General features: G+C 38.2%; 1 protein-coding gene across 1 annotated transcript in view; it reads left to right on the plus strand.

The window, feature by feature from the left end:
• The window catches only part of TRHDE (thyrotropin releasing hormone degrading enzyme), a 458,543-nt gene that overhangs the window by 124,516 nt on the left and 308,965 nt on the right, over positions 1-25,062 (plus strand). Inside the window, exon 3 of the mRNA XM_066365808.1 lies at positions 8,700-8,826. Coding sequence (XP_066221905.1) covers positions 8,700-8,826 — 127 coding nt within the window. The remainder of the gene's footprint in view (positions 1-8,699; positions 8,827-25,062) is intronic.

Genomic DNA, 25,062 nt, shown 5'->3' on the forward strand with positions numbered 1-25,062 from the left:
AATATTTTAAAGCCATGAAATAATTACAATGTCTTACAAAGTTCCTAATATACACTTACAGTGTAAAATTTTCTCAGAGAATAACTCTGGCAAGACAGAAGGTTTATTTAACTTAATGCCACAAATTACAAACATCAAATCGGAGAAAATGTTAGTCTTATTTAACAGGTGTTCTACTGTTGTAAGTAATTTTTTCCCTCTTTGCCTTATGGCGTAACTACACACTGTTTCACAGAATTATATAGCAACTACTGAAATTTATTTTTAACACAAAGATTATTAAAACAGTCTAGAAGAAAGATTTTTGACACATTTAATTTCACTGTCCTTGAAAGCTACTCAATGATGACAGAAAATCCCTTCACATTTTTCACCCACAAAATCATAATTTACTATTAACATGTACTTACTATACATGAATTTTGTAAAGATAAATAAGAAAATTTATGAAGTATTTTAAATTATTAGAAGAGAATCTCTAAAATTGTTTAGTATAAGATTTTATATTTCTGACAATGGCGCATTTGTTTATACTTTTCAATTATATGTATACATATTTATTATATAGATTTATATATTATATATTTCAATTATATATATTTATTTACATTTTCTTTGGAATGTTTAATACAGTGGTACTTTAAGATACAAATAGACCAACATACAAATTTTTTTTTTAAGATACAAGCTGTGACTCAGTCTGTATCTTTGTTCGAGATCTGAGCGAAATTCCGAGATACGAGTCGTTATTCAGGAAGCTGCCTCTAGTTGGCGCGTTGGTGCATGGGTCCAGTATCGGCAGTTTGATATACGAGTTGACTGACTTACGATCTCGGTTACAGAGCGAATTAAGTTCGTGTCTCAAGGTACCACTGTACAATGAAAGGTAAAACATTAGATGTAGGAATGAATAATTGCTTGCTTTTTTTTTTTCTACTTCCATGGTGCTCTGTCCTTGTCTGCGTAATCACCATCTCTAAGGAGAGGACTTCTGTGAAGAGCCAGTGTAAATTAGGGCCACCTTGTTAATCTCAGTTACAAGTCTTTGTTGCTGTATTTCCCCATTGGACTGTAAGCTTCTGGAAAGAGACCATGTCTTTCTTGTTTACTTTAAGACATTCAGCAGGGGAACAGTGGCCTGACCATTAATAGTTGTTCATTACATAGCAACTGAAGAAATAAATGTCCCATTGATGAAATCCTTAAACAGTCTTTTATATTCTTATTCTAAATTTCACAGCTATAAGAGACAAAGTCAATTTGATTTAGTCTAAAGTTTCCTTCCATTATGACTCCTTCCAAGGGACAGTCTATCCTAATAATGGCAAACCTCTGACACAAGCACCATCTCTCCTACCCTTGAGAGCATGAAGGACATTTCACAGGTCTTGGCACTTTCTCCTGCCAAGAGCAGATGTGGTCTCAGGATTCTTTCTCACATATTCGCTAAGCAGACTCTCTTAGTTTTTAGGATAATTGAAACTTAATTGCCACCCCTGTTTTTTATGAGAAAGTGAGATAATTAAAGGGATTGAATATATCTGCCTTTAGTATTTTCCCCCATTTAATGATTGAACTATTTAAAATCCTATTAAAAAAAGTTGAAACAAACATACTTTAAGTATAGAGAGTTCATGAAATTGCAGAGGAAAGGCAACTGGATCCAACAGACTTTCCCTAGAAACACCTATTTTTGGCATTTAACTGTAATATGGGATCACAATATGTAACCTTTACACTTTGGTGCGTTGCTATGCTGTATTAACATAGGGCTGGCACTGTAGAATATTCTTCTAAGCTACTTCTTATATTCCATATTGGCTATTACAGTTATTTCCATCTAATCAGTACCAAGTTCATGGGTGGTTAATGGGGAAAAAGAAGAAGACCACTCAAAAATAAAAGGATGGAGACTGGGAGCTGAGCACTTGGTATACATTTTCAAAGGAAGCAAAAAATGCAAAGGAGTAAAACTATGTGCAGATTAAAAGAAACCCTGTTCATTATTTTATTTTCAAAATAAGTGGGGACTATATGAGAAGGCTTTAGGCAAATTAGTGTGATGGACCAATCTCTCAGGCATAATGCATAATATAAATAATGATAAAAGATTACTCTGAAAGGATCTTTGAGTTGAGACCCAGAGAAGTTGGCTGACTTTCCTAAGGTGACAATAGTTACTGAGAAAGCTGAATCTCACCTCCCTATGTTCCAGTTCGTAGTGTAATGTCCTTGCCACAGGACTAAACGGGCAGTTTGGTTCATATTGGTTACTGGAAGAAGCTATGCAGAGAGAGAGATAAAGCCTGGGTAACAATTTTCATTTTCAGAGCTGGGCTCTTATCATGGAATGTCAGAAAATGCAAACAAGCAAGTTTAATCAAATTATATTTCATTGACTTTGAGCGATAACTATGTTTATGAAGATTTAGTTTCTATGTAATGATTAAGTAGAGCATAGTTAACCTAAAAGAAGAAAACAACTGTGATTGTTTTTCACAGTATAAAATGAATTGTTGTACAGCAAACCTTGATTAATGATACAGGAATTACTCAGCTTGTGAAATAATTTGGATTCCCCGTACCCCATCTTTCAACCAAGTCTCACTAGTTCCAACTCGTGTTGGCAGTGGAGTAAGACGGGTACAGATAAAGTGAATGCTTGCTCTTAAGAGAGAATGTGACTGCAGTTGGGTTTACTTAGTAGCTGAAGAACTTGTTCAGAAGAACGTTAGGAATAATTGAATAATTCACCCATTTCTCTGCACCCCTGCTGCCATCTCTCCAAGTCCAAACCACCGTCTTTCACTTGTACTTTTACAATAGACTAACTTGTTTCTTTTTATGTGTTTCTGTTCCTTCCCTAATCCGTTATCCACACTGCATTTGATGTAATTTGTTAAAACCAAATTCTGGTCATGTCATTCTCTGGTTTAAAAATCTTTAAATAAGTTGTCTGTGCCCAAAGCATTAAATTAATATTCTATAATTTGATATACAGACCCTTCTTGAGTATGGTTTGAAGTTTCTCTTCACTCCCCTCTGGTCTTACCATTGCTGGATATTTCCTCACTTTTCAAACATTGTCTCTCAGCAGGCCGTCTTAACAAGAAAACCCCTATATTTCAGTTCACCTTGATATAGGTCACATGTGATCTTTCTGAAGTGCAAAAACAATTTTATCACTTTCTGGCTTACTATCCTCCGGTGAATTCCCACCACTATTATAATTAAGTTCTAATATTTACTATTACTTTTGAAGTCACATATTATTTAGGTAGCATTATTTTGTTAGCACATAGTGTGACTTTGGTCTGGGATATCGTCTTCCATTTGGTAGCTTACTATATCAGCTTACCCTTCAAGACTGAGCTGAAACTTTTCTTTCCCTGAGAATCCTACAGTCTTATTTCATATTCCCTTAGGACCTACACATACTTATGACATTTACTCACTCATTAAAAAAATATTATATGCCAGGCACTTGAGAGACAACTTAAACAAAATATTTTGACCTACAAAAATGGCAGTTTCATAATTAGAGCTAATGGGTAAAAATTGTTTCCCTCATGCAAGTTACATTCTTGGAAAAAAAGCATCAAGTAGCAAAATGAGTAAGTAAAACATATCTTTTGTTAAATGGTGGTAGATGTTACAGGAAACAATAAAACAAGAAAGTTCTACCTAACCAGGTGGTGGTGCAGTGGATAGAGCATCGATCTCGGATGCTGAGAACCTAGATTTGAAACCCCGAAGTCGCCTGCTTGAGCGTAAGCTCATCCAGCTTGAGCGTGGGATCATACACATGACTCCATGGTCACTGGCTTGAGCAAAGGGTCACTGGCTTGGCTGAAGCCCTCTGGTCAAGGCACATATGAGAAAGCAATCAATGAACAACTAAAGTGCTGCAACAGCAAACTGATGCTTCTCATCTCTCTCTCTTCCTATCTGTTTGTCCCTGTGTCTCTCTCTCTTGCTAAAAATAAACAACAAAACAAAACAGTGGAAAGAAAGATTTATAAGAAAGAAAAGACATTTGTACAAGTATCTAACAGAGTAAATTGAATAAACAATGGAGATAAGTAGGAGAAAACTGAAAATCCTTAATGGGAAGTTCTGTCTGGCCGATGAATGCAAAGGAAGCTAGTGTATGAATGGAGTAGAGTTAGTGTGGAGCAAAGTTGTAAGAAATGAGATGAGGCCAGAGAGGTAAAGTGGACTAGATTTTGATAGGAATATTGGGGCCCTTGGGAAAACTTGGCCTTTTACTCTGAATGAGATTGGAAGCCACTAGAGGAGGGAAGCAGTAGAGTGATAAGACTTTATTCATTTTAACAAGTACATTTTGTTGCCATGTAGAAGACAGACTTAGAGGAGTAAGGGACAAGACATTATTAGTAGGACATTATTAGAATACTAGAGCACTTGTCCAGGCAAGAAGTGAAGGAGGCTTGGAGAAGGGTGGTAGTGGTATAGGTATAAAAAGTGGTTGGTGTTTGGACATTTTTTTAAAGTAGAGCCGAAAGGATTTTATGACCAATTGAACATAGAGTGTGAGGGACAAAGAAAAAAGATGATTTTGAGGCATTGGGCTTTGGCAAGTGGACAGAAAGACTTGGAGTAACAGGTAGGTAGGTTTTGTGTGTGTGTGTGTGTGTGTTATCAGGAATTTGTTTTTAGACATGTTAAGTTTGAGATGCCTATTAGATAACCTTAGTGAAAACATCCAGTGAATGATTGGATCAATGAGGGTAGGACTCTGGAAGTAATGGGGTAGGCCTTTACCATCTAAATGGTATTTATAACCATGAGACTAGATGTCATCACCAAGGGACTGAGTGTAGACAGAGAAGTGAAGATGTCTATGAATCGGAACCTGGGGTCCTCCAACATTAAGTGAGATAGATGAGAATGAGGACAAGGTTGAGGATGAGGTGGCGTCATCCAGGAGACTGAAAAGGAGTTGTTAACCAGATAGAAGGAAATGTGAAGCCAAATGAGGAGAGTGTTAGGGAAGAAATGATCAACTGTTTCAAATTCTGCTGATAGGTTATGCATTGCATGTTGAGGACTGGGCACTGATTGTTGGGTTTGGCATGCTGGTGCCTTTAGTGATGTTTATAAGAACAGCTAGGATGGAGTAGCGGGAATGAAAGCCTTACTGTAGTGAATTCAAGAGAGAATAAACACAGAGTATAAATGGGCAACACCCTACTTACACCTAAGTGTTCCTTTTCAGTCTAAAAGTGTTCTAGTTTGGATGTTAATTTATATGCTAATCCTAACTATATACAGAAGAAAACACTTTCGAGGAGCATTGCTGGAAACCGTAGCTGGAGGAACTGAGGTCAAAACAATTTTGTTTTGAAACATAAGAAATGATACAGAATATCTGTTTGCTGATGAAAACAATGCAGCATGAGACATAAATTGGCAATACGGGAGATAAATGGGAGGAGTTTGAGAGTAACTTTGAAAAGGTAATAGGGTATAGAATATAGAAGGCTTGGCCTGGGATAGGAGCTCAGTCTCTGACTTTTCTAATGAGAGTGAAGGCACAGTACATTGTTGCATTTCTCATGTTATATTTTATTGTTGATTTATTTGTTTGTTTTACCACATATTGTGAACCTCTTAAGAACACTAAGAGTAAATGTCTTGTTCATTTTGTAGTGGGAATTTTTATTGTTCTATTTCTATTCTCTAGTACAATATCTGACACACAGCATGCATGCAATAAATGTTTGAATGAACAAATGAACTAAGCATTTTTATGTTTTATCTTGTCACTCAGATAGGATTGTTGCCATGAAATCTTGACAACCAGATTGATTTAATTGTGTTTCTCCTGTCTTGTCCTACAGATAACTTGACTAACTAGTAGAGTTGATTAATAGGAATGGCTGTTTCTACCCAAATCAATGATGCTTTCTAGGAGTAAAATTAGTGACCTTTTGTTGCATCATCTTGCAGTGAAATTACCATTTACTTTACCTTGGAGCTGGATTCTGGAAGCTCTCCACTCTCCTCAGCATTTATTTGTCATTTATAGTATCATTATATGTTATTACCTAACTCACCTAATACATGGGAAGCTCTTTGAGACTGAAGATTATATTTTCATTGCTCCCCCCACCCCATAATGCTTTATACTTCTTTTAGTTACAGAACATGTCTTTTTCATGACTAAGTTAAAAGTGCTTAGTCTAAGCCTGGTGCAAAGCTTATGTCAAATAAATGTGTTGAATGAATGAGTGAGTGAATGAATGATGACTGTCTGTGGTGTATGCTGTTGGCACATAGACAACTCTTCTTTCCTGTTTGGTGTGCCGATACCCCAGCTCTCACTGCTCTGCTCCTAACAGGTCATACCTGAAGTCTTCTTCAAAGTACTTTACTTGGGCCACTGGAGTTGCATCAGCCAAATGCTTGAAGAACAATATACCTGGGATTTTATGCCTTCCCTCTGGTAACCAGTATCCAATGATGGAGGTGCAGGAGTTTGGAAATCTAGCTCTCATACCTCCAGGCAGTGCCAACTCACCAGTACACTTTATATTCTAGAGCTCCCTATGGAATCAAACGGAGGCCAGGACTTCATCTGAAATTGTACCTTGCTTGGTGAATTATTCTTCCTTATCTTGGTTTCCAGTTCTCCTTTGTAGGTTTCTCCTAAGAATGCCTTCTTGGTAGAGCATTTGTATACTCATCTTGTCCTTTGGTTCTGCTTCTTGGGAATTTAAGACATTGCATGTTTATAAGCAAACATGTGATGTTGGAGCAGGAAATTGTAACCTCTGCCTCTCTTATTTATTTATTTATTTATTTATTTATTTATTATTATTATTATTATTATTATTATTATTTTGTGTGTGTGTGTGTGTGTGTGTGTGTTTCTGAAGTTACAAGTGAGGAGGCAGTCAGACAGACTCCTGCATGTGCTCGACCTGGTTCCACCTGGCATGCCCACCAGGGGGCGATGCTCTGCCCATCCGGGGCATTGCTCCACTGTGGCTGGAGTCATTCTAGCACCTGAGGCGGAGGCCATGGAGCTGTCCTCAGTGCCCAGGCCAACTTTGTTCCAGTGGAGCCTTGGCTGCGGGAAGGGAAGGGGGGGCAGGGCAGAGAAGCAGATGAGCACTTCTCCTGTGTGCCCTGCCCAAGAATCAAACCTGGGAATTCCACAAGCCAGGCCAACGCTCTACTGCTGAACCAACTGGCCAGGGCCTAACCTCTGCCTCTCTAAAAATGTTAAGCTGTGCTGTCGTAGGTAATGTCTACACTGCCAACCAAAACTGTAGGTGACTGTGAACTAAATTTGATATTTGATTTGGTTGTTGCATAGGAAGTAGCTTTACAATTTCAATAAATGTTATTGACTTTAGTATAGATTATTGAATTACAAAACTAACATGAAATCAGAATGTATTTTTTAAAAACTTTCTACTCTTTTTGTTAAACACATCTCTGACATCTCTATTCTTTCTCCTTAAGCAATGATAATAAAGAGTTGATTGTATAATCAATTTTTATACAATTGAGAACAGCTTTTTTTTGTCTTTCTGTTGACTATAAATATCCATTTTCACATATCGAGTAAGCCATTTATTTACTTTTTTTAGTGATTTGAAAAGAACACAAACTTCTTTAGTGGTAAAATGTGATTGGAAGTAATGCAGTTTAGAACTAAAAAGAACTTTAGTAACCAGCTGGTGGCCAACATTTTTATTTTATAAACAAGGCCATTTGAGATCCAAAGAGGTTCAGTAATTTGTTCAATATCTCCCAGCTTGGTTAGCAGCAGAGCAGGACAACAACTCAACTCCCAGTCTGCTGTGCTCGCCACTGCTCCACAAAGTATGTATTTGTTATTCACAGAATTGATGTGAGGATTAGGGACCAATCTGTGAGAAATAGATTTAGCCTTTGGAAAAAAACATGCTGGATAGCTTTATGAAAACTAATTTCATTTTAACCTTTTCTATACAATTGCTAGTTTTGTTCAGTTTGATGTTATTTGCCCCAGGCTTCTTTTTGACTAAGGACTAGATAATATACAATGCTTGGTTTAAAAATCAATAGTAAGTATCCAGATTGTGTTGGCAATATGAATTACTTCAGCTGGTTTTGAAGCCCGAAGCAGTTGCAGATGGCTTTCCAGGATTTGCAATAATTTATGTACATGAAAAATTTTTTATTCCTTCTTTGCATATTGGGAATAAGGACAGTTAGTGCCAAAGGAAAAAAGGAAAAAGGAAGCATAAGTTATATATTCTTTTAGCTCAGTAATAGTTCCAAAGCTGGATGCAGTGTGTCTTTAACAAACCATGGATTTTCTCTCCTGCCGAGACAGCATACCCTGCCTACTTTCAGCATAGTCAGGGAACCATTAGACTAATCCACCATGCTTTCCTATCTCTAGCAAGCACATGTAAGTAACAACTTTGAATATTTATTTTCATGCAAGGTGTATAAATCTTCTCTATGTCTTCTTGTGAAGTGAGGAAATTATGATTTGCTCAACTTGGTTACTTTGTTTAAGTTTGGTTCTATCAGCCACAGTATGCTTTGCTATATGAACAAGAATATTGCTTAATTTTTGTAGTATTCGAAGTGATTTGTGTAGATTCATATATGCAGGCAAGATAAAATTTGGGTACCAAAAGGCTAAAGTAACTTTTATATATTTTTTTAATTAGGTACGGTTATATGCAAGACCTGATGCCATCAGAAGAGGATCCGGGGACTATGCTCTCCATATAACAAAGAGATTAATAGAATTCTATGAAGACTACTTTAAAGTGCCCTATTCCTTGCCAAAACTAGGTAAGAATTTTCTTGGTTATTTTATGGGAAGTGACCCATGAAGGGGGAATTTCTTCTTCATGCATTTATTTGAGACATTCAGATGCACAAAAATTCCAAGGATTGCGCTTTTTAAAGAAGATAAGCATGACAATCATTTCTTCTGAAGAGGTAAAATAAAATTTAGTGTCTCTGAATTCTCATCAAAAAGTGCTCATAGGAATTAAGAATGGCAATATGCAAGTTTATGATTCCAAAATAGAACCCAAATAGCTACAGTTTGTTGAACACATGCTGGGAAAGGGTACTTGCTAGTATCTTGTTCAATCCTCACAACTGCTGTGTGAGGAGGTACGGTAGGTACTGTTACCATATTTCCCACTTAAGGGACTTGAAACCCAGTTAGAGTCTTCCATTCATTCAGATAGCCAAGAAGTAAAGAAGCTGGGATTTCAAGCTAGGTCTTTATGACCACCAGACCATTTAATATTTTATATTCATTATTTGTTTCTTTTCTAATCCTCAGGTGTCATACCTCAGTGTATTAGTTATTCCTTAGATTATTTTCATTCAGTCATTGCAAGGAAGTTGTGAATGGAATAAAATCAAGAGAAAATGGAAGTTTCATTGGTAGAGATTATGTTCACAATGAATATGCTTACAATTCCTGCTTTTACAAAGAGAATATGTTCAGTAATGTTTGTTGAGTGAATACAGGGACGGATTTTGTTATACTGTACTAATTTGCATGAAGTTGCTGCATTTGCAGGGGAGCGGACTCAGACTTTAGGAAATTAGAAAAGGTATATACACCCATTAGAAATGCTGAAGTTGTTTTTCCTTCTCAGAAAACCTATTTTAAAATATTACATCATGACAGTTTTTTGTTCCCCTCCTCTTCTCTCCACCCATTTTCCTTTCTGGGAGCATTTTTAATCAGCATCCACATAAAAGCCATTGCTCTTGTTGGCAAGAATGAAGTGCTTATCTGATCAAAAGTGTTAGCATTTGAGCCACAGGCTCTCCTCTCTGGAGAACTGGGCCTGTTTCATTAAAGCACCAGCCTGCTGTGTGGCTTTATTGGTCTTACAATGAGTAGTTCAGAGAGTAGATAGAATAGTTGACACTGTTATCAATGAGTGTGTCACATAATTTTAATGAGTGGTATTATAAAATTCTGAAGTCTTTTTGAATATGTGCTCTTAGAATCCATAATATTTAAGTTCAAAACTCTAAACAAAATTTTATTTTAAATAAGATTTATGTTTTGATTGGTCCTGTTCTTTCTTTTCCTCTCTGTATCAACTTTCTGATTAGAATCATTACACTGAAATCTTCCTGGTAGGCACCCAAGGCAGGAAGAATACCTGACCTCATTTGCATGGGAGATGACACTGTTCTATACTCCAAGTAAACCTGACTGGCAACTTCTCAGTTTGACCCTAATGTAAAATTCACAAGGGCTTCTGTTGCATGTTCAGCAAGAGCAATAAAATGTGGGTCTTTGTACCCTTCAGACCAGTAATTAGTGGAGGAATTCAATTTATAACTTCAGGGGGTTCCATGTAACTGTCAGCTTACAGCAGGAAGCATTTCTAGTCCTCTATTTCACTCACAAGTGAACCAGGCAGGCTTTCATCTGTTTAGAGCTTTGTTCACTGTTACTATTACTTGTTAAGCTACCTTATGGTGTGTGTAATTGAATGATTTGACCTACCCCAGCACACTTCTTTTTATGTATCTAGGTGAGTTACCATAGCCTTTGGCATTTTGTAAATTTTATCCTAAAGTTCTACTTATTTTATATATTTAATCTGTATATTTAATCTGTATGTTAATGGATTTATAAGTATGTTTTCTAAATACGCCCTATATAAAAATTTCTGAGCACAGAAGCATTTGACAAATCCTTACTTTCCATTGTACATTATGAATTATATTTTAAATAAATTCTGTGAAAACCAACTCAGTCTCTGTTAATGGTTGTAGATGTATCCTAGATATCAGCTTAATCTACCTTGACCCTTCAGATATAAGATGGTTCTTTTTTCCCTCCCTCCCTCCCTCCCTTCGTCCCTCCCTCCGTCCCTCCCTCCCTCCCTCCCTCCCTCCCTCCCTCCCTCCCTCCCCTCCTTCTAAATGATTTATTGAATGCCTCCCATAGGTACTTTTCTATGTGATAGGGATATAGTAGCAAATAAAAAAGACAAAACTCTCTTCCCACCCGGGGCCTACATTTTATTAGGTGGATACAGATATTATAGCAATCAGTAACACATAATATATCAAGTGGCAATGATTGCCATTAACAATAAGGCAAGACCAGAGAAACAGGAAGTGTGGGGAGCAGATCAGGCATGGGGAAAGGGTTGAATCTTTTATTTTTTATTTTTATTTTTTTAAGGGTTGAATCTTTTAAATGGGTAAGTATGGATGGCTTTATTGGCATGCTGACTTTTGACCAAAGAACTCAAGGATGTGAGGAGTAAGCCAAGTAGATATTATGGGACAAAGACTGTAGGTAGAGGGAAGGAAGTGCCCAGGCTTTGAGATGGGAGTTTTGTTGGTGTACTTGACGAACAGCAAAGAGGCAAGTCTGACTGGAGCAGTGTGAGCAAGGGTGATGAGGTCAAGGTGAGGAGCAGATCATGGAGAGCCATCAGACTGTGGTAAGGGCTTTTTCCCCACACTGGGTGAGAAGGAAATCAATTGGTCAGTTATTAGCAGAAGTATTACATAATCTGGTTTCTGGTTTAAGAAAGTTATTTTTGTAGCCAGCTTGAATACACTGTAGGGCATGGTTCTTAATCAGGGTGATTTTGTCCCTCAGGCACTTGGCAATATCTAGAAACATTTTTGTTTGTTCCAACTCAAAGGGGGTTGATAGAGTGTGTTCTATTGGCATTTAGTGGATAGAGGCCAGGGATACTGTTAAACATCCTACAACACATATGACAACCCCCCTATAACGAAGAGTTATCTATCTCAAAATGCCAATAGTGCTGAGATCAAGAGACCTTGATTTAAGGGGAAAGGTCAGAGGCATAAAACCAGTTGAATATATGGCAAAATTCAGGCAGAATATGATGGTTGCCTGATGGACTAGGATATTAACAGTGAGGTAGTCAGAAATGGTCCAATTCTGGATATGTATTGAATGTACAGACAAAAATTCATTGTTGAACAGGATGTAGGATGTGAGAAAAAGAGAGGTACCAAGTGTGATTTCATGGTGTTTGGTCTGAGAATGCAAAGGATGGAATTTCTTTTTACTGAGTGAGACAGGACAATTGTGAAAGGGACAGGACATATCTATTAAAAATTTTAGTGGCACCTTGATGTCTGTGAGAAATTCAAGTAGACAATTGAATTTATAACTATGGAATTTGGCTGAGTAATCTGGCTAGAAAGGTTCATTTGCCAGCGTATCAGGATAGTTAGGACCACCTGAGCTGTGAGAGCAGCTAGGAAAGAGAAGAGGGAACAAGGAAGCACTGATTTAATGTTTAGTGGTATAGAGATTAGGAGACAGTGAAGGGTAACAAGAAGCACGTGGTTGAGATACTAAGAAGATAGGTATATAGGATGTTCTGGGCAGCTAATGAAGAAAACATTCAAAGAGATTGGATGATAAATTGTGGTAAATCCAATTAGATGAGAATTGAGAATTGACCACTAATTGGCGCTAGCCATTTGGAGGTCTCTAGTGATCTTGACAAAAACAAAGACCTGGTGGGTGTATTCAAGAGCAAATGGGGGTGGGACAGGGGAGGGTGTACAGTGACTAGAGACAGTGAATATAGACCACAAATCAGCATTTCTGAAAGTTCCCAGTAGACAGGGTTCTGGGATTAGGGAGAGAATTATTTGCATTCTAATTACGCTCACCTCTGAGTAAGAGCTGTTTCTGTGAACTAATAGCATCCTTACCTCACAGATCTGTACCTGTCCCTGTCCCAAAGCATATCAAGGGAGATGTAGAACATGCTTCTTTCTTTGATTTGTATTAGAAAACCAAAACCTGGCCTTACCAGGCAGTGGTGCAGTGGACAGAGCAGCATTTGCCTGAGACGCTGGTCTGAAACCTGAGGTCATTGGCTTGAGTGTGGGCTCACCAACTTGAGTGCAGGGTTGCTGGCTTAAACTTGGGATCATAGATATAAACCCATGGTCCCTGGCTCGAGGCCAAAGGTCTCTGGCTTGAAGCCCAACGTCGCTAGCTCAAGCCCAAGGTCACTGGTTTGAGCAAGGGGTCACTGCCTCAGCTGGAGTCCCTTGATCAAGGCACAAATGAAAAAGCAGTTGATGAACAACTAAGGTGCTGCAATGAAGAATTGATACTTCTCATCTCTCTCCCTTCCTGTCTGTCTCTCTCTCTCTTGCAAAACAAAAACCAAACAAACAAACAAGGAAAACAACCCAAAACTGAAACAAACAAATAAGAACACTCTTCACCAGTTAAGCTGAGTTTACAGAAGCCCTCAGGGCTTGTGGGTATATGTGAATGCCAGGGTGTTACCTTGCAAAAACAAAACAATAACACAACCTTAAAATATAATATTGAAGCTTTCTTTTCTTAAAACTTCCTTTGCCATTCTGTCATAAACTCTGCAATATGTTCTCTCCTCATTCTTCCCAAATTTATTTCATTTCTAATGCTGGATCATTTAACCTTCTCTGTTGTGGTACCATCTCACACTAGCTTGTCTCTAAGGACTTGAGTTTCTGATAATCACCCAGTAGTTTATCAGAATAGTTCCTTAGGGGAATTTTGATGCTATTGATATTAGGGCAGTAATTTACCCTCTTGTTACACAGGGAGATTTCTTTCATGTTTTTAAGCCAAAATATGCAGCCAGTATCTCTGTGTGAAGATGTATTTTTAAATTTCTAACTTAAGTAATTAAAAATATTTGTATGAAAAAATATAAAAAAATAAAATATTTGCATGAGTTTTCTCATTTTTGGTACTAATTTATGAGAGGTATAGAGTCTATTTGATATAATACGGCAGTCTGTCTGATAGTGTGAGCTCTATTTTCATGAGAACACTCAGAAGTATGGAGGTTTACTTTAAAAGCAGGTTATAATAGACATATAAAAAAATAAGTTATCTTTCCCTGGCCGATTGGCTCAGTGGTAGAGCGTCGGCCTGGCGTGCAGAAGTCCTGGGTTCGATTCCCGGCCAGGGCACACAGGAGAAGCACCCATCTGCTTCTCCACCCCTCCCCCTCTCCTTCCTCTCTGTCTCTCTCTTCCCCTCCCGCAGCCAAGGCTCCATTGGAGCAAAGATGGCCCGGGTGCTGGGGATGGCTCTATGGCCTCTGCCTCAGGTGCTAGAGTGGCTCTGGTCACAGCATAGTGATGCCCAGGATGGGCAGAGCATCGCCCCCTGGTGGGCAGAGCGGTGCCCCTGGTGGGTGTGCCGGGTGGATCCTGGTCGGGCGCATGCGGGAGTCTGTCTCTCCCCATTTCCAGCTTCAGAAAAATACAAAAAAAAAAAAAAAAAAAAAAAGAAAAGTTATTTTTTCTATCATCCCCAAAACATATTGACCACATTACAAGAACAATTGTGCTTGTGTCTACTAAATACGGGCCACTCTTAATGGACTCTGGACGTTCTAACCCATTTAATTTTTTCCACTGCCTTTGAGACACTGTTATTTTCTTGTTTTCCAGGTGTGGAAATTTAGGCACTTAGTGACTAAGTAATGAACTCTGATCACACAGCAGGCATTATTGGATTTATGATCCAAATGCAGGCTGTCTTGCTCCAGCATTTTTGGATTCTGCTGATACAGATTCCAGAAAATTTGAGAATTCAGAGATTAAAATATAAGTCACCTTAATAAACTAGATAATCTGATTGCTAGAAGAAAGACTTAATGGTTATTTTTTAAATTCATATTAATGTTAAAATTAAAAGAGGTTCTTGAATATATGCACTCGTTCATTGCAGCATTGTATATAATAGCCGAGATTTGGAAACAGCCCCAGTGTTCATCAGTAGATGAGTGGATAAAAAAGCTGTGATACATTTACACCATAGAATACTACTCAGCAATAAAAAAGAAGGAAATCTTACCCTTTGCAATAGTATGGATGGATCTGGAGAGCATTATGCTAAGTGAAATAAGACAGTCAGAGAAAGACAAGTACCATATGATTTCATTCATATGTAAAATCTAATGAATAAAATGGACTAACAAGTAAAATAGAGAAAGACTCATAGAGAGCAGGCTGACAGTTGTTGGGGTGAGGGCTGGGTGGATGAAAGGATTGAGCAAAAAAAGAAAAAAAACTTGTGGACATGGACAACAGTGTGATGATAGTGGGGGGAGAAGGGATCTGGAGGGCCGTAGAGGAGGGGATGGGGGATAGATCAATGGTGATGAACGGAATCTTGACTTGAGGTAGTGAACATACAATACAGTGTGCAGATATGTGTTGTAGAATTGTGCACCTGAACCTGTATACTTTTGTTAACTAGTGTCCTCCCAATAAATTCAGTGAAAATAGAAAAAGTGAAAGTTTGAAGTTTAATATAAAACAAAGAAGCACCTGTTTTAAAACTCATAATTTCATCAACAAGGAGATATATCTGAGTATTTTAATTGTTTTTCAACATAGATGTTTCATAAGTTAATTAAATGGCAGATGAAGTGACAGATTTATATTGGAATATTTTGTTACTCACCCTATTTAGATTTCAATTAATTATGGCAGATAGCCTTCGGTTTCCTTTTGCTGCTACTTTGTAATTTGTAAATCAATGTTTTGTAAAGGAGTTTTCTTGATTGCTTTATTTCCCCTGGACAGCATGCTTTTATGAAGAATTCAATATCTACCTGGCACAGTGCTGTGATTGTAGAGGAAGCACAAGTATTTTGTTACAAGAATTTCTGGCTTCAAGGAGCCTGTAGTTTTGGTGAGGAGAGAATGCAATATTTATAGGAACGAGTGGATTAGAGACTCATGCAATATGAAAGCACCAACATTTTGTAGAGCAAAAATATATCACCACGTTAAGAATGTGGGATTACTGCACAATCCTGTAGGCATGAAATACACATAAAAAGAAGCCTTGTGTTTACTTGAATCCTGAACAAAGGAACAAATCTAACTGGAGGTGGAGAAGAAAGGTGAGATCATTTTGAGAATTGTGCAGTGAGGAAAGCCCATGGGTACTTGGGCCTCTGTGAATCATGCTGATGGAACCTATGTATTTTTCTCTAATGGAATAGATTAGTTAAGGGATAAGTGGCCCTATTTAAGTTCATAAATAGAAGAGTCTAGCTTGAATGATTGAGTTTTGTTTAGGCTATTACAGATATACCTATGTCTTTATTGTGATGGTGATGATGACGATTTGCTATTTGCAAGTAGTAAAGTTTTTGAGTTTTTCTATAAAATATCTTTATTGACAGCTGTTTTATTTGCTATGGTTATATATATACCTTTTCTCTTTAAATTGTGGCTATAATTTGAGATGGTAATATATGAAACTATTCCTATTTTAAATAAGCATCTCATAGTTGAGTTATTATTTGAGACTTTTCTTACCCTGCTTTTGATTAAATATTGAATATGATGTATATGCTTTGTTGACAGCCTCAGGTAATACTGGAGGCTGTGCATATAGTCTGGTCTACTTTTATATAGTGCCAATTTTTTTCCCAAGGTGCTTCCTTCAACCAGAACTCCTCAAAATATTTGAATTTATACTAGAGCTATTTAATAGTATGGTTCCTGGTGGAAACTAACTTGAGGATCTCTCTGTGGGTTAACAATATTAGCGTTGTTAGGGCATTGGATGAGGTAGTTCTTTGTCTTCTAGTTTTCCAGCTGCTACAGAGAAATAAATGTCTTTCAATGACTGTCTTTTTCCCTGTTTGGAGTAAGATAAGCACAGTGTCTCTCCATTTTATGAAAGTAATTTTTTTTCTGAAAAACCCTTTACATGGTAATTTTCTCAAAAACCATAATAGCACATATAATTTCTTTCAATCAGAAATATCTTTTATATATTTTTAACCCCCACTCTGAAAACCACTGGTACTAAAACACCATCAACTCCTATTAAAAAAGACACAGGTACTTCAGTATCTAGCATTTATTTTATCACAGTTTAACAAGGCATTTTCTCCTTAATTATTCTGTAATATGGTCATTTAACTGTTCCTGTTAAGCTATTTTGCAGCTATTACATGCTATGCACTTCTAAGACTATACTAACAAATAAAACATATATAAGATACTCAATGTTTATAATATTTACTAATGCAAAAAAAAGAAATAAAGAATGCTGAAGAAGAAAGAAATCAATGAAATAATGCATTTTACTGGGAATGATGCATGAGATTATTACTGCTATAAACTTGCAAACCACAAGTACATCATCAAGTGGAGAATTTAATGCAGCACAATCCAACTGTAGAATTGAATTAACTAATTAATTCAACAAGCATTTATTGAGTAGTTACTATCTAACATTGTACTTGCAGTGATAATATATGGCCTCTTCTGCTAGAGACTTTTAACTCTAGTTGAAGAGAAGTTTTTAAATTATTTTGCTAGCTTGTCAATATTGTTGCTTGTGCAGTTTGCCTACCGCATTCCAGTCTCCTTCTCTAGTTTCAAGAATTTCACACCTTCACAACTTTGGATTGGTTCCTAAATTTACTTACACTTATTCTATCAGGGTTTTGTGAATGATTGTTTATTCTGAAAGTAAGTGTAGTTTTAGAAAGCGCTTAACTTGATCAGGGCATAACTATAAAGAAGTCCTCAAGTTACTGTTTTACATATTCCAACAGAGGTATTGGGCCCTTACAATTTGGCTATTAAATGAAGAAATTACTATTTCCAGTGTTTTCATATGCAGTCATTGCATCAGCCCTATGTCATATAATCCGCTTTCTTCCTTTTTCCTATGGATCAAGTGGCACTGCTGCAGCATCGGACACCTCCTTCTGTATACGCGATTCCATCATCTCTTACCTGCTCAAGGACATCATCTCAGCAGTTCTCCCTTCTCTCTCCTGAGTCTTTAATTTTTCCTCTTTACTGGTTTTTCCCCAACTAACATTAAATTATGGTACCATTTCTCTCAACCACACACATGCATACTCACTCCAGCTACTGTGCCATTTCTCTCCTTTTACAGCTAGACTGCTGGGAAGCGTTATCCCTCTGCATGGACTACTATTTTTCTCTTTCCCTTGTTTTTTTTTTTTTTTGTATTTTTCTGAAGCTGGAAACGGGGAGAGACAGACAGACTCCCTCATGCGCCCCACCGGGATCCACCCGGCACGCCCACCAGGGGCGAAGCTCTGCTCACCAGGGGGCGATGCTCTGCCCCTCCGGGGCGTCGCTCTGCCACGACCAGAGCCACTCTAGCACCTGGGGCAGAGGCCAAGGAGCCATCCCCAGCGCCGGGGCCATCTTTGCTCCAGTGGAGCCTTGGCTGCGGGAGGGGAAGAGAGAGACAGAGAGGAAGGAGGGGGGGGCATGGAGAAGCAAATGGGCGCTTCTCCTATGTGCCCTGGCCGGGAATCGAACCCAGGTCCCCCGCACACCAGGCCGACGCTCTACCGCTGAGCCAACCGGCCAGGGCCTTTCCCTTGTTTTTTAAATGCACTCTACATCAAGCTTTTGCCCCCAACACTGCTAAAATCGCTCCTGTCAAGTTCAATGATGCTTCCACAGGGCTAAACCTGACAGTCAACTCTCAGTTTTCATCTTGAGCAGTCAGCAGCATCTAATGCAGTTGTTCTGTCCAACTCCTGGAAATACATTTTTAGCTTTCTTTTAGGGCAACACGTTTTCCTTTATAATTTTTTTCTCCAACTCACTGGCCATTATTTCTGAGTCTATTTCCCCTCCACCCCCTTTCCTATGTCTAAGAACTTAATACTGGAGTGTCCCAGGATGCAGGTTTGTACCTCTTGTCTTTGCTGCCTACATTGGTGGTGACTTTGTCCAGCCTCATGGCTTTAACTACCATCTGCTGATGGTGGTAATTTCCAAATTTACATCTCCAGTCTGGTTCTCTCTCTTCAACTCCAAACTTCTGCATTCTGTTAACTACTTGACATCTATACTTGGATGCCTAATGAGTGTTCCAAGTTAACATGTTCATATTTGAGCTCCAGATCTTTAAACTACTCTCTTCCTTTTTCTACAGTTTTCCCCATCTCAGTACAGGGCAATGTCATCCCTTAAAAAGTTGTTTAGAAACAACAATATGGTGATTAATAGAGGGAAAGGAAGGTAGGGGAGGTAGAAGACCATATAAGGGGGGTGAATGATAATAGAAGGAGACTTGATTTGGAGTGGTAAACAAACAATACAATATAAAGATGATGTATTATAGAATTGTACATCTGAAACCTGTATAATTTTATTAACCAATGTCATCCCAATAAATCTCATTAGAAAAGAAAGAAAAAAAAGTTGTTTGGGAAAAAAACTGGGACTTAGTTTTTTTTTCTCTTATGTTACACATCAAAAAAATTTAACACATTCTCTTGAGTCCACATTCTATATATATCTGGAATCTGATAATGTCTCATCAGTTTCTTAGCTACTACTCTCACTCCAGCCACCATGGTCTTTTGCCTGAGAGGAGTTCAACTTGAATGAAATGTAAAGTTAAAGTGGTTATGAGAACATGAGCTATTTCAATTTACTGAGTTCTTAGGAAGGATATTGGATTTATCTGGTGATGTTGCTCTTCCGCTTCAAATTTTCAATGGCTTCCCATTAGCAATAGAACAGAATCCAGAATTTTCCTTTAGCCTGCAGGATCATTGAGCATCTGGCCTGTTGTTGCTATTCACTCTGTTTCAGCTGCAGTGCATGCCTTGATGTTTCTCCAACAAATCAAGCATGTTCCAACCTTAGGTCTTTGTGCTTGTTCTTCCCTCAGTCTACAACACTTTTCCTTCAGCTATGTGCGTGGCTGAAACACCTTCTTTTCAGAGAGGTCTTCTTTGACACCCCTCTTTAAATTGCAGACTTACTCATCACTTCTCATCTCTCTTCCCTGATTTACTTTTCTTCATAACACATTTTATTTATTTATTTATTTATTTTCTCTGAAGCTGGGACAGACTCACGCATGCGCCCAACCAGGATCCACCTGGCACGCCCACCAGGGGGCGATGCTCTGCCCCTCCAGGGCGTCGCTCTGTCGCGACCAGAGCCACTCTAGCGCCTGGGGCAGAGGCCAAGGAGCCATCCCCAGCGCCCGGGCCATCTTTGCTCCAATGGAGCCTCGCTGTGGGAGGGGAAGAGAGAGACAGAGAGGAAGGAGAGGGGGAGGGGTGGAGAAGCAGATGGGCGCTTCTCCTGTGTGCCTTGGCCGGGAATCGAACCCGGGACCTCTGCACGCCAGGCCAACACTCTACCACTGAGCCAACCAGCCAGGGCCCACATTTTATTACTTTTTATTATCTCCTCTGGCATCTATTCTTTTTATGTCTTATTTTATTTATTATCTGTCCCCAATTCCCCCTCCTCCTGCCTGCCAAATGTAAGCTCTATGAGAACAAACATTTTTGTCTCTTTATTTACTGCTCTATTCTCTATGCCTAGAACTGTGCTTGGGATAAAGTAGACATTCAATAAATTACTGCTGAATGAATGAATAATCTCACCTTAACTATCTTTACCACACCAGAGAGGCAGAGAAGGCAAAGCATTGGCTGCTTTGTGAATCAAATAAAATATGATTTTTAAAAACAGAATAAACAAATAATGGTGATGTACCTTGCTTACCTTAGACAACCAGATCTTTCTAAAAATGGATTTATTTCAGAATAACCAAGAATTGCAATTCGGGGCTAATGTGGTTTAATTTCAAACCACATGCAACATCAAAGAAAGAAAGGAAAAGAATGTTCTTTTATGAACTTGGGAGGAGCTGTTGTAAATGAAATGTCCATTGGAGGAAACCAAAAGTTCACAATAATGTGACTTTTCATTGGCTGAGTTATGGTAGTCCTCCATTGTCTGAGCTATTACTGGGCAAGAAGGGATCTTTTTTCCTCCTTCTGAGGTCATAATATAGTATTTCTTCCTGTCAGAGATGCAAGGTGCTTCTCTTTCTGTTGGGGTCAGTAGTGTGCATTGAGTGACAGGTGCATGGCAGATCTCTTTTCTAGCCCCCCTACTCCATTTTAAATGGGGTTTCTGTTTATTAATTTTACAACCTTATAAACTGCCAAGGAAACTTTTGTTTTTGGTAAATATAAGTGGAGGGGTGAAAAATGAATTAGCTACACTTGTAGTCACTTTTTCATTAAGGATTCATGTAAATATGTTTTTCGATGAAAAATAGCTGAGTTGTTACCTAGAAGTATTGAGCTTTTGGTTTATTATCACAGCTATGCTAGAGTCAGGCTATCAAAAAGCTATACTTTTCACCTGGAATGATTTTGCAATCTGAAAATGAAGTATCTAGTCTATCAGCTTTTCTCTGTCTTGTTGTTCTTTGAAATGACAAAAACATTGATTTATGGATTTGACAACATTGTTGAATATCTGCTTTCTACTAGATACTGTCATGTTAGGTACTGAAGAATCAGCAGTTAATAAAAGAGAACAGTTTGTGTCCTCGATGGGTTTATGTTTTAGTAGGGGAGAGAGGTAAACAATAAAATAAATATATAAGGTGAGAAAGTTGTAACTACTCTAAGGAAAATAAAGCATAGAAGAAAGTGTCAGAAATGTTGCTGGGGTTGCAGTTTTAAAGGTGGTGAATGGTTATAAAATGGCTTGCTGAAATGTGACACTGGATTTGAAATGTAAGAGTGAGGAAGTTCTGAGAAGGAGGGTGTCTGACTTGTTGAAGTAATAGGAGACTAGTGTGCGTGGAGCAGAGTGAGTGAGACTGAAGTCTGTGAGGTAATGACACTGGGTGGGGAGGGGCCTTGTTGGTTGGCTATTGAAAAACATACACACACTTTTATTTTGAGCAAAGACATAGCCTTGGTCTACTTGGGCTGCCCTAACCAAACACCATGGACTGGGTGGCTTTAAACAGCAGAAACTTATTTTTTCACAGTTCTGGAGGCTTGAAGTCCCAGGTCAGAGTGTCAATGTAGTTGAGTTCTGGCGAGAACTCTTTTCCTGGTTTGTGAATGGCTACCTTCTTGCTATGTTTTTACGTGGTACAGAGAGAAAGTGAGCTCTCTGGTGTTTCTTCTTATAAGGCTCCCACCCTCATGAGCTCATCTAAACTTCATTATGAGCCTCCCAGAGATACCTCTAAATACCTCTTATTGGGATTTTGGGTTTAAACATGTGAGGTTTTTTTTTTTGGGGGGGGTGGATACATTTCACTTTATTGCAGATGTGATCTGGTCTGACTTACATATTTAAGGGGTCACATTAGCTAACCCGTGTAGAATAATAGACTGTTGGGGAGAGGGAAGTCAAGGCTAAAGTAGGAAGAAGCTACTGCAGTAATTTGAGAAATGATGCTATATTAGCCAGAGTGGTAGCAGTGGAAGTGGTAAGAAGTGGGCAGATTCTGAATATATTTTGGAAGGAAAATCAACAGGGTTTACTTCCTTACGATAGGACTTCAAATGAAGGTTTGACGTCAGTTCCTCTCAACTACAATTTAGAAGATTGTGACAAGCTTGAAAAACTATAAGCTTTCTTCCCGCCTTGGCTTACTTTTCTGTGTAGCTGCCATGAAAGGGAGCAATCTTTTTATGCCTCCTTCTCTCTTAGTTATTTGAAATTAACATAGCAAGTTAAATAATTTGTATTTTCCAAACAAAGCAGCTATATTTAGAACTAAATAATGGTTGTAATAATTCTCTCTGGGAGTGAGTTGCTTTCTTCACTGTTCATTGGTCAGTCTGGAGTTAATTATAGACAAATAGCAATCCAAAACCCTAGAGGAAGGAAGAAACAGTTCATTAAAATCTAGGCTGGGGATTACTGCTGACAGGAGCACTGCCAATCAGGCAATTTTAAAAGGAAGGTGACCATTCCCATAAACTTTAGAGCTAAAATAGCTTATATTGAGATCAGAAGGTCTTTCAAAATAGCTTCATTTCAAGAAACTGAAACTGAGGGATAGTTATGTAAAATAAGGTTAGCAGTCTAGAAGTCCATTAAGGCAAAATGCTCTATCAAAAAGAAATTGTCAAAAGCATGTTTTCTTTGTTTCAGTGTAATTGTGACAGTGTTCTTTACACAATTCAGAACAATTCTTACAATTCTATTGTAAAGGCATGAAATGATTACTTACTGATTGATTTTCATTTCTAAGGTTTAGGAAATTTAAGTGTCAGGGCATCTCTTTACCTTTGACATTGAAGTATTTTAATTTTATCAGATGATGAAGGGTAATAAAAATCCATGCTGTAAAACCACCAACTATCTACTTAGAAGCAGAAAAGTTATTGTAACCTGAGTGAGTTATACTTCCAGTGTAGGTGATGGGTCCTCAGAAAACCATAGAAAATTCAACTTCAATTGTTGGGGACCGAATAAATAAACAGGGTATTTTTGCAATCTGGACAGAGGTGCTGGGCCCAAACCCCACCTCATTTGCCTAGTTAACAAAGAGTTACACCTGCTTTTCATTTGTCTCACCCATGTTCTCTGGAGGAGGCTGGAAGCTAGTTTCTTATTAGTGTAAAGTAGATTTGGATGGTATGGTGGGGGTTGTCTTTGAGTTGCCTTGGAAACTTAATTGAATTGCTGATGGACCACATTTTTTCTATGAATAAAAGTGGCTGTGTTTCTGGGAGTGGGCACGTTATGGCTAAGGAACAGTAGAGACTGTTTGCCGTGGCATCCTCCTGAACCCATCTGTATAAATATATCTTTAAATCCCTATCATTTATTTCAATTTTATACCTTTTCTCGTTTGGGACGCTGATATATAGTTGTCGTGGCTGGACCGTGCCATTGGATAGATATTGAGAGATTATTACAAGAAAAAAAATGAATCTTAGAAAAAAAATTTCTTGCTAATGTAAAAGTGAGATAATTATTTTGAGAATGAATTATTTTTATAAAATCATCTATTTTAAAATTTTAAAATTATTACATTATTCACCATGGCACTGGGGAATCTGGGATTGAGATTGAACTTTTCTGAGAGATTTCAAATGGGAAATGTCAGTATTGGCCCATCTTTCAGTTTTAAAATCTTTTATTACTGAGATTTTTTGATAATGCTGCTTGTGGACTTTGAAATAAAAAATTGACTGAAATGTAAAACAAACCTTAGGCTGTGAGGGAGGTTGCAATACTCAAACAGAGCAAATCCACTGTGGTAGTTGTCAGTGAAGCCTATGGGTCATTTCTAAAGCGTTTTAAAGGGTAATTTTGAAAGAGAGGGCAAGTCCCAAATGCCATTTTTCAGTGGGTGGAATTTTAATGATTTATGTTTATAACTTTTTTAATTTATTTTTTTAAAAATGGTGGGTTTTTAAAATATTTTATTTATTCATTTTTACAGAGAGAGGGGAGAGAGGGGAGAGAGAGAGAGAGAGAGAGAGAGAGAGAGAGAAGGGGTAGGGGGGGTAGAGTAGCAGATGGGCACTTCTCTTGTGTGCTCTGACCAGAAAGTCAAACTCAGGTCATCCACATGCTGGACCGATGCTCTACCACTGACCCAACTGGCCAAGGCCTACATTTATTTATTGGCTTTATGTTTTTCTTTCTTTTTAAAATTTTTTTTTGTATTTTTTTTCCTGAAGTGAGAAGCAGGGAGGCAAAGCGATAGACTCTGGCATGCACCTGACCAGGATCCACCCAGCATGCTCACTAGGGGGTGATGCTCTGTCCATCTGGGGTGTTGCTCCGTTGCAACCGGAGCCATTGTAGTGCCTGAGGCAGAGGCCATAGAGCCATCCTCAGTGCCTGGGCCAACTTTGTTCCAATGGAGCTTTGGCTGCAGGAGGGGAAGAGAGAGAGAGAAAGGAGAGGAGGAGGGGTGGAGAAGCAGATGGGTGCTTCTCCTGTGTGCCCTGATCAGGAATCAAACCCAGGACATCCACACTCCAGGACTGATGCTCTACTGCTTAACCAACTGGCCAGGGCAGCTTTATTTTTTCTTATGGGTTTTATCTTCATATGGGAAATACTTCATGAATGACCTAGAGTTATCTTCAATAGTATAGAATAGTATGATTTTTAGCTTTTAAATTGCTTAGTAATTCTTTTTATTTTATAGACTGAAAAGTTTACTAAACTGTAAAATAATTGGTAGGTTGATAATGTTTA

This window comes from Saccopteryx leptura, chromosome 2, assembly GCF_036850995.1.
Source record: "Saccopteryx leptura isolate mSacLep1 chromosome 2, mSacLep1_pri_phased_curated, whole genome shotgun sequence".
Classification (NCBI taxonomy): Eukaryota; Metazoa; Chordata; class Mammalia; order Chiroptera; family Emballonuridae; genus Saccopteryx; species Saccopteryx leptura.